At 38.8% G+C, this 11,394-nt stretch overlaps 1 protein-coding gene across 1 annotated transcript; it reads left to right on the top strand.

Annotated features, from left to right (window-relative positions):
• Nucleotides 1–2,891: 2,891 nt before the first annotated feature.
• Nucleotides 2,892–5,668, top strand: LOC146571507 (carbohydrate sulfotransferase 6-like). The gene has a single exon (XM_085281299.1). The coding sequence runs from the start codon at nucleotides 3,633–3,635 to the stop codon at nucleotides 4,869–4,871; it is 1,239 nt and encodes a 412-aa protein (XP_085137425.1). The 5' UTR covers nucleotides 2,892–3,632; the 3' UTR covers nucleotides 4,872–5,668.
• The last annotated feature ends 5,726 nt before the right edge of the window (nucleotides 5,669–11,394 follow it).

The following is an 11,394-nucleotide window of genomic DNA, read 5'->3' as shown; positions in this document are numbered from 1 at the left end:
TAAAATCTTAAATACACAGACTCAAGATCTCAAAAGGAAACTAGTGCTCTCCAGTTTGAAGGGATGGGCGGTCCAGCAAGCTCAAAGCAGAGCAAAGAGTAGTGGAAAAATTAGAGGCATATTTTGACGTGAAACTGAACATGCGTTGGAGAATACCACCACTAATCATGTGACCATAGAGCCCTGTACTAGGAAGCATGTTCTCAGAAGAGTAAAGAATAAAAATAGTACCGTTCACAATACATAAACAACATAGTTAAAATAAAAGGTCACAGCCGGACACTGTCAGGGCCTAACATTTACTGTGAGATGCAAAAATTTACACATGGGTTACTCTGTTTCAAAACAGCCAACGTTCAGAACATTTGCTGTTCGACTGTCTCTGTTTTACGTTCATGGTAGAAAATGTGAAATGGCTGTTTAAAATATTAAAAACAATTTCAAGCTGTCCTGGAAAGTTGCATATTTGAGCACAAATAATTAAAATAACTTTCTTATTTATTTAATATTTCATTACAATACAAAATTAAGGATATAGAATACTTTTCAACAAGAAAATGGCATTTATTGTAAATAAAATGCCATTTTCATTCACTTGTTGATTCTAGTAACCATGGCAGGTTATCTTTGACAGTCTTTGAGATATTCATGTTCAATCATTGTAGAAGATTTCACTATGCAAAAAAGGCCTGAAAGCGGCTCAGAAGACCCTTGAAAAACATATGGATCTGAGAGTATTTGATTTTGCAAGATTGTGCAAGAGAATGTGAGAATGCTAGTTGAATAAATGTACATTTCACCATATTGTTGTTCACATAGGAATCTGGTTTAACACGAGAACAACTGACAGGAGTCAGCAAAAGGTCCCCTGTCACTGGTGGGTGTCTTTTTGGGTTTTTAACACTTTGCCTGGAAACAGGTGTAACAAGTATATTCTGGCATGGTGACGGATGTACGTACCTGCTAAAGAAAGTGGAGTTGCATACAGTCTCACAGAGAATGGTTTCCTGAAGTGTTCTGAAACATTCTATGGCAGCAGGGTTTAAGTCTGAGGAAGAAGGAGCTCTGCTACCTCGGTACTGTGGAGTGGAGCGAGTGCAATCGATTGTCCATCATTCAGTGGTGCTCATCGACTCAAACCTCCAGATTCTGGCAAAAGAATGGTTCCAGCTTCGTTGATCCTGCTGATGCTGTCCACGAAGTATTGAATGGATTTTGAAATTTGTTTCCATACCCTACCATCAGGGCAACACTTCACACTTTCATTTCACAACTTGATAACACAATGTCCTTACAAAACAGTTTTCATTGTCCTATAGCCTGAAATCTTACATCAAGCATCCGTACCAGGGGCGTCAAACTTCTGGCCCGCAATACCATTAAGCTCCTTTTCCATTAGTACCTACTTGGATTGACCCACCACGACTTGACTCGGATCCATTTGTTTTCCATTACAATCGAGTGCTACCTAATGTGTGTGGTCTTCGTCATAGCAATGCTGACGAGGGTCCTGTGACATAATTAGTATGTGACATGAATGCTACAACAAAGGTGGATGTCGAGGCAACGATGTAACTGTTGCTCAGTCTGTGGTTTTTTGTGAGACTGGATGAACAGAGCATTGTTTTTGTAGCCATTTTCCTCGTTGCTGGATTTCAGAAATAGCAGCTTTGATTTTTGTGAATAACCCACTGAGTGATACCACTGACCAGCCAATTGGTGGCACGCACTCTGGGTATGATGTCATATTTTAGTACCTGCTTGAATTGCTTGGAACCCCAGCTGAGCAGTTACTATTCTGTTATATATAACTGGTCTGCAAGATAATTTCATATGTCAGCTATAAATGACCCTTTGGTATTTGCATGTAACTGGCCTGCATGATATGCCCATGGAAGTAAAGTCCCACATGGATTCTCAGCAGGGCTGAAGATTCGGCTCCCACATACAGTTCAGTATTGAATATTACATAAAATAAACTCTATAAAAAGTGTCTTTGAATGGCAGATATGCAGAAATGTGTGCACTTCGCAAAGAGCCATGGCTTAGTGTCCGAGAGTCTAAATGAGTCTCACGGGCCTGAAAGTGCACTAGAAGCTAATTATAATTACAATTTATAATTCTTAACTTTGATCTGATGCTCACCACAAACAGACACCAGCAGAAATTTTGGACTTTGGACAGCAAATTTCAGGACAATTATGACATAATCTTTCAGAAAACGAGCTTAACAATGCCAAGTCACTTAAAATATTAATTGACTCAGATGACTCTCTGATTCTGAGAATCAACTTTGCTGCCCTTTGAAATCATTGGAGGATAACAGCACTGTGGTTGCAGATAAGTATTTCTAATAATCGCCAAACTGCCTATAATTATTATTTTTTATTATTTTAATTATTTGGTCTTTTGCAGAATGATACCTAGACTACCTAGACCTTTGTCATATCAGACAAAGAAAAGCAGATGTTGATAAGTCAGCATATCTGCTTGTAAAATAGCTGAAATAATTAAGTGATTATCAAAACATGCATTGTCTTCCACCAATCATCCCTCTTGATAAAAGACAGCACATTAAATGTTGTTACAGAAAGTATAACCGGTATAATGGGAAGCTTCAGAAAGTCAGGGGTGTTGAGTGTTTAAGTGTGTGCGGGTTGCAAAAACAATGAAAAACCTGTCAAATCCTCTCTTACAGTGACACGCAGCTTGTTCTGCTACATGCTCTTGTTTGGTGACGTACCACAAACTTGGACAGTCTTTCCAGTTGTTTTGCAATTTCGATGTGAGCTCATGCTTTAATGGTAACTGCAAAACCTGATGAATGACTTCTTTGTAGCTGCACACACGTATGATGGATATTTCCCAAACTCTGATTTCGACAGACTTACGCGCTCTAAGAATCAGTGTCCCACTGTGTCATGCTATCACGACTGCTGCAGATGCACTAGATATTGTTAAATTAATAGTTAACCTGACCTTGGTTCTTACTGCAGTAAGCCTTGATGTGGGTATTTACGTTTTCGTGATCAGACTGTATGACAGAACTGTATGGCTGTTGTACTCACTGCTGTACCTCTCTCAACTTCCTCCATGCATATTGACAACTATTTCAATCAGAAATTTCACATTTGGATGCACCATCAAAGATAAACTTTAATTCCAACTGGGTACTGGGTAGCAGACCTTTGTGGTAAAACCGCACACACACACACACACACACACACACACACACACACACACACACACACACACACACACACACACACAGTGAGAGACAAACAAGGGAAACAGAAGGAGTATGCAAGATTTTTTAAGCTAAAATTCTGTGCTGATGAAATGACCCTTACAAAAAGTATCACTGGTTAATGTTTGCCGTTTCGGTTTAGTTTCTCCACCATATACAAAATTGTATCATGTGATTTAAAATGTTTAAGAAGGTGGTTCACAACCAGTGGCATGCCAGGTTTTCCAGCAAAGACAGGATTTGCAAACAAATTGGTATTTTATAAAAAATAATTAATATTATTTGTGTATTTTTTATGCAGCAAAAGAGACACAGCTTAAGACAAGATTGAAGAGAGAAGAATTCGCACAAAGCACCACTGACTGGACAGCAGCTCACAGCCATAATGTTGCGCTACAGAGTGAACCACAACACCATGAAGTTCCAAGTGATCCTATGTGGGGCAGCATTGTTGCTGGTCAGCGGCTGGTACATGCAGCTCAGCCTCTATGACCCACAACCCTCCAATGACAAAGTCCACGTTCTATTGTTGTCATCATGGAGATCAGGCTCATCCTTCCTGGGCCAGGTATTCAGTCAGCACCCGTCTGTCTTCTATCTTATGGAGCCTGGCTGGCATGTGTGGACCCAGCTGAGGCAAAATGGTGCACGGGCACTTCGAATGGCCTTGAGGGATCTCTTACGGAGCCTGTTCCAGTGTGACTTCTCAGTGATGGAGTCCTACCTTCCAGAGAACCAGAAAGAGTTGTTTATGTGGAGTCACAGTCGAGCTCTGTGCTCACCCCCGGTCTGTCCTCTCATGCCACGTAATCAGCTCAGCAACAAGACACACTGCCAACAGAATTGTAAACCTCGGGACCTGAAGATTGTAGAGCAGGTGTGTGGCTTTTACTCTCATGTGGTGTACAAGGAAGTGCGCATCTTTGAGCTAGAATCCCTCTACCCACTATTGCTGGACCCAAACTTAAATCTCCGCATCATCCACCTGGTCCGAGACCCACGGGGAGTGATGCGGTCTAAGGAAAAGGTAGCTGAATACTTAGCGAGTGATAACGCGATCGTCTTGGAGCAGAAACCCATCAATGAAGCAGAGGTACAGTATCAGGTCATGCAGGAGATCTGTCGAAGCCACTTGCGTATCAATAAGAGGGCGGTCCTGAAGCCTCCTCCGTTTCTAAAAGGCCGCTACAAACTGGTTCGCTACGAGGATGTGACGCGCAACCCAGTCAAGGAGATCAAATCCTTGTATCAGTTTGTAGGTCTGGAGATGACCACACAGCTGGCCACATGGATCTACCAGGTGACCCACGGAAAAGGCAAAGGCTCCATTAAAGAGGCTTTTGACATCACATCGCGAAGCGCCACTGACATCTCTCAGGCTTGGCGCACCATGCTGCCACACAACACGGTCAAACGAGTACAGGAAGTGTGTGAAGAGGCCATGTCTTATCTCGGGTACACGATGGTAAACAGTGAAATAGAGCAGAAGAATCTCTACGTAGATCTGCTGGTACCACAAGAACAGCTCAGCTGGTCACCTGATAAAACACAGCACATGGACAACAGTTACAACAAGAATGACAAAGACTTTCTGACAGATGGACCGCACAAAAAACTACATTAGGGTACGACTATTAAAAACAGAGAACACTGTCATAATGTCCATTTTTAAAGCACGGACACTGTAAGAAGACTGAAATGTGAAAAGGCAGCACAGTATTCTGTTAATGTACATTTAGTGTTTGCGTGCCACGATCACATGACTTTTCCTGAAGTGTCTCTATAAGTAGACAAAACTTATAGTTATTTATTTATTCATTGCTGCAAAAAGAGATTGTAAAGTACACCAACCAACCTGCCATAAATGTTGCTCATCTGATATCAGTCTGAAAACAAATGAGTCAAGTTCACAGTTATACATCTTTTAATACAGCAACCAACTCTGAGAAATTAATGAAAATCAAATATCTCTTGCTGTCTGCACAGACAGAATAACATCACATATAAACATCATAGAACATTTAATCTGTGATGGTACATTTAGGCTTGACGTTGAAATGACTTGAATGAGTAGCAAATGTTAAATCATGTTGATTTATCTCTTCAGAGTAAGAGAAAGTGGGTAAATTAACTACTATTAATTGTGTTTAGGGTGATATCTGGGAAAATGTTGATAGTGATTTTTTTGAGCACATGAAAAATTGCCAAACACTTACACTAAAGATGGACTTCAGTCACAACTTTGTGAGAGTTTTGGTTTTCCTAAATGACTGAGTGTTCTGAATAAAACAATATCTTCACTTGTACATTTTTGGAAATTTGCTATATTTTGCAATATTTTACATGATAAGCACTCAAATTTGAGGTTTATTCAATCAATGGAAACTTTAAATGGCTTATTCTACTCATTAAAACACTGGTTTTGAATCTCTTTTGCACTGGTTTGGGTCTCTTTTGTATCAGCAGAGTTGAGGTTTTAAATACACACACATAAGATCACAGCACTCTCCATTTCAGAGAGACTTAAATGGACAGGTAGTTCATGAAGCTCACAGTACACTGAAAAAAAGGCCATGTTGGATTGCCTTGATTCAATAGTGGACATTGGTTGCACACAAATGTTTTGCTTTGGCAGAAACTTAAACAACTGAGTTAAATCAACACAACTTTTTCATATTCAATAAACCTGTGCATTTTGTGTTCATAAAACGCGATTGAAACATGTTTAGATGAAGTAAGTTGAGCTCTTGGAATATTTTAATCCTTCACAATTTTGTCATTTTATTTCAACAGTATTCAATAACTTTTACCCCAGTACTACTTGGTCACTTAAATACTACATGTTGTCTTCATATTACATAATGTTCAACAAAGTGTAGATCCTGGTTACCATAAAAATTGAATGGGTCTTCAACAACTATCCTTCTATCTTTATCCTGGTTGCAGGGGGGCTGGGAAATAACCCTGAAGCGATAGGTTACAAGGCAGGGTACACCCTGGATAGCTCACCAGTCTATCACATAGAAACAAACAACCATTTGCACTTACATTCACAGGTAATTTAGAATCACCAGTTAACCCTAATAACTGCATGACTTTTAATTGTGGGAGGAAACCAGAATACCCAGAGAGAAACCACTGCAAACTAGCCAGAATGTAGATTTGAACCCAGGACCTTCTTACTGTGAAGCAACAGCACTAACCACCATGCCAACAATCTAGGAAACACAGGAAAGCTATGATTTCCTGTATTTGATGCAGATTTTTTTTTTGTATTTGTCCTTGACAGGTTAATCCACAATAAATAGCAATAGCATGCACGTGGTGTGTGTGTAGTTGTCTGCCTCTTTTAACTCCAGTGATTTTCCTGCAGTTTGAGATCTCGTTCGATCTTGTGAATTTTATGAGTTCAGCAACTAACCACTCTTACTAGACTGTATCATGTCATCTCAACAAGAACAAATTAAGTTGTTGAATTTCGTACAGATCCTTCATGATTTAATTACGTTCATAGAAACACGAAATTATTGCGTTCAAATTACAAGTTAGACTTTTTTAATGTAACAACCACCCAATTTACTTTTTCGGTATACCAGAAAAAGTAGAGGTGGCTGCTCGACTTGACTGACATGGATGCCTACCTGCTCTAATTAAATGGGTTGAAGAAAATAGTCATGCTGTGAGTGAGACAATGCAACGACGACAAAGGGCTACGCACTATATTGCGCGAAAACATTTTGAATGACCGTCCCATTACATTAATTGATGATCGCAACAAATATCCCACTTACGCCAAATCATTCTTTTACTGAAAGGAAAACCAGTTCTCCCACCAGGAGTTTTCAAAAGGATTGAGCAATATCTAAGAAGATGGAAACAAATTCAATAATTGGGCCATCTCTTCTGGAAAAGATGGACTTGAGAATATTTGCCATTGTTGCAAGAAAGGCAAGAATGGAACAAAGAAAGAAAAAGCCTTTCATCTGGAGACGATGTTGCGTAGTTCATCCCAAAGCACCACGTTGTCCCCACATTTCTTTGAAAAGTGCTTGAGGTGTATCCTGACAAAGGAGGACTCGTTTGATCTGGGGTCTAAAAAACTAAGACAAGGATCGTTGAAAGGCTCTTGACCAAAATTCGCCACCTTTTTGAAGTCAATACAAATTACGATGATTAATTTGCAAAAGGTTTCGTTCTTTCTTCGTTAAGTATTTGATGCCTTTGTAATTATTGAAGTAATGGCTCTGTTATTTTTGTGAAATGTGAAATTGTTATGTGCTCTGCCAAAGAACAATTAGGGGCCGGTGTGTTAGAGCCATTTCATGTTTTTGGTGTTATTGCAACTTGTCAGCACAAGAGGGAGTAGTAACGCTACTTGCCACTTTATCATGACAGACTTTGCTGTAGACAGGTTTGCTGCTTTTGGCGTCACTTGTCATGTTTCCTCATATGTATCACACACTACAGCAAAATATGGCTCATCTTACCGTGAAAAAAGAAAAACAAATTTAATGGAGTTACAGGAATATGCATGCTTGTCTTAGAAAGCCAGTACTTGTCATATACTGTAAAATCTATGTATATCTGTAGTAAGTTGTCCAAAGTGGGTGTTTCTAACATATGTAGGATACAGTTACATGCACAAGTGTTTAGACAGTGACATAATTATTGTAATTTTACTTCTGTACGCCATCACTATGGATTTTAAACTAAAGAATCCACTTGTGATTGAAACACAGACTTTCAGATAAAGGTGTTTAACAAAAGTATTGCATTAACTGATTCTGAATTTCAGCAACTTTTAACCTACATTCTCAGAGTCTCAAAAGTAATGATACAAAGTATCACTCAAGACAAAACAAAGAAGGTTTGGATTGAATAAATATGTTTCTATTATCAGGGGTGGCTGAAGCGCTGTAGCTCAGGACATAGCGCATGTTATCTACTGATTAGAACGTTGGCGGTTTGTTTGCTGGCTGCCCTTGGGCATGATGCTTCCCATACTGAAGAGTGAAACAACTGAACACAAGACAGTTATTAGTATAGAATAAATGTCAGTCAGTACAGCGACTCACTGTGAGAGAATGAGGTTTACTGTAGAGTAATGTGTGCTATTATTAGTTATCTGGGAAGGTTTTTCAACTGCAGTAAAATATCTTTCTATACTGTGTGAAAGACTTGTCTGTGATTCTATATCTGAGCTTTTTGTTTCTATTTCACTTTGTAAGATGAATCAGTCAGAAACTGTTCCTGACTATTGGCAGCAATAAATAATGACAAGTACTCCTGTGTATTTTAGTCTATTGTTAGGAACCTTGTTGACTTCACATTTTAAGGGGGTGATAAGCAGCTTTTCTCATCAAAGGATAATTTGCATTGTAGTACCATCCACTGGCTGAGTCACTAATAAGTATCATCTTGTCATCCTTCCTCATCTTTGTTAGCTCGATATTCAGTGAAACTAAGGAAGAACCTGGAATAGTTGTTTAGTTTTGGAATACAATAAAACTACTTTTTAAATACTCATTGGACTGTAAATGCAACAGAAATAATCTTTCCTAACACACAGCAAAAAAAAACTAAACAAACAAACTTGGAAATACCATGCAAGGGATTTCCTTTCTGTCTTTTCTTTTACCCATTTTTTTTTACTTTTTTCGTGTTGCACTCCGGTTGCCTAGGCCGGGGTGTAACAAGTCTTAATGAAACACAATAGAAATTTACTTTTTCTCTGCTGACTGTATGTTTCATGTAGATGCTTTAGTATTTAAACGATATCCTAATGCTACAGATAAAATACAACACCAAATAGACTCTTAATCAGACTATTTTATACAGCATACCATTAGCATATTTGTCACAGTTTATTTTATGCCAATGTTGGATGTTAATTAATGATTGACACGATGTATGTCTCTCTCGTGAATAGATTTCCAAGCTATGCTCATTTGATGGCATTTTGGTTTTTGATTGAGCCTTGCAGCTATAAAATGATCCGGGTTTCAAGAGCCAAGTCAGCTGCCAATCGGAACGAAGAAGTGTTGACACCTGCACGCACATCAACGGTAGGTTATGGGTTTGTTGGTAGTTAGAACTAGAGGTGTAATGTTATTGTATTTATGTACAATAACATTACATAATGTACAGTAGCATACATACACAGGTGTATGTATGCTAGACTCAGTATCCTTTACATACATACACCTGTGTACTACAGCACCTCATTGTTTACCCCATGGTACAGTATGGTATGCATAACCATTACAAAACATTTAGCCAAGAAAAGCATAATTTTACTAGTTCATAGCTTAAGGAGTAACATTTTCCCTTTTGTTTTCACCTTCCAGAGGCAGCTGCTACAGCCAATTGACGAGTTTTTTCCTTTTCCTGGTTTTCCTGTCAGTTGGTTTGAAGGAGCGGGACCTGGCACACCGATTTAACATACACCAGTCCACAGTTAGCCGCATTATTGCAACATGGACTTCTTAGCTGACAATACTTAATTACAGAACTGGTACTTGAGTGCTGATAGTTGAGTTTAAGTTACTGATAATTCAAATTCATTGCAAATGTTAAATGTTAATACTTTTTAATTATACTACTATATTACTATTCAGATTCAACAAAATTGTTTATCAAAATTATAAAGTAAATCACTAAATCGTTTTAAAATCATAAGTGACTTTGTGCTTTTGTAACATCAAAAATACCATTTGTCATTTTCTTCATTCAGTTGTGTTATTGTCTAAATGTATATCAGTATGCTAGGCATGGAGTTTTAAATACCATGTAAATAAGTTCTACACAAATTCAATGTTTTGTGTGTTTTTAAAAAATGAAATTGATGCCATTGCTTAAATAACAGTTTATTGATTTCACATAAAAGTAACATGTAACAACAAAATAATTCATGAAATACATTGCAAATAAAACATCAGTTATTTTGTTCCAGCAAGCCTGAAGGATCTGTTTTTCTTTTTGCTATGTTTTCACTGTTCATTTTTCCAAACACAGGTATCTTGGCATATATATGTAAAAAAAGAAATAGTCTGCCTTTCCTCTGGTTGCATTGTGCACATCTGTATCCATGTATATTGTTTGCACTAGGTAGTCCTCTTGTGCCCACACAACAAAGTCACACCACTACATCCCACTGATGAGCAGTTGAACAACAACTAAACTAAAAACTAAAAGGTGTAAAACAGTGGTGCATAAGTTAGAGACTGGGATATATATGTACATGACTGAGTTAGCCGTCTTCAGAAAGTGTAATGTTGTATGTAAATTAATACCTATTGTGACTAGAGCTGGGCGATAGAACGATAACGATATGTATCGCGATATAACTTTTACTCGATAGAGAAATTAAGCTATCGCGATAGACCTCGCCGCTCTTGTCCTCTTAAAAAAAAAAAAAAAAGGTCAGCCAATCTAAATTAAGTAGCGCAGAGCCGAACCAATCACAGCCGCAGCGTCACGTCGCGTGACTTGTTACGTACAGCACAAGTGCCAAGCCGCACGTGTGTTTGTTTGGGAAGCAGCCAGCGGGTAATGGAGCCAGCGCGTAATGGAGGAAATGAGTGTGCCGACTAGAAAAATCAACCGAGCGTGACCGAAGAGAAAACAGATGATGGTTCCAATGCCGGAGAGATTGTCGAACGGAAGAGCCATAGAAGTTCCGTAGTGTGAAGGTATTTCGGCTATTTCAAGTCTGACAAAAAACATAGTAGCGTGCACTGTAAATTGTGCCAAAAGCAAGTCTGGAAATACAATAAACTGGTGCATGAGTCACACTGTGCGCCACGTTATTGTTTCGGTGAAATGAATTTCTACAATACTGTTACTGTTAATTCTACTCTCTGCAGTGTTTAAATGCTTACATATACACACAGTTACTGTCCCTCCACACATACGACTCGGTTCTGCTTCTATGCCCCAGCTTTGTTTACTTTTTCCCACTGAGGCTTCTAGACTTCTGATTGGCCAACATTTCTGCACGGTTAGGAATCTAGCGCCACCTGCTGCTTTGGCATGTTCATAGCAGCGTTTTCCTTCATTTCTGCCTTTATGTGTGGACGGGATTATTTTTTAAAACGAAAACGGAAAATCTCCGTTTTCAAAAATACCCGTGTACGTGTGGACGTAGC

The sequence above is a fragment of the Mchenga conophoros genome, linkage group LG7, assembly GCF_057382185.1.
Source record: "Mchenga conophoros isolate Kocher_MC1m ecotype Shallow Benthic linkage group LG7, M_conophoros_male_GT1.1, whole genome shotgun sequence".
Taxonomy (NCBI): domain Eukaryota; kingdom Metazoa; phylum Chordata; class Actinopteri; order Cichliformes; family Cichlidae; genus Mchenga; species Mchenga conophoros.
Note: the sequence above shows the minus strand (reverse complement) of the source record. Positions and strands in the feature narration are given on the sequence as shown.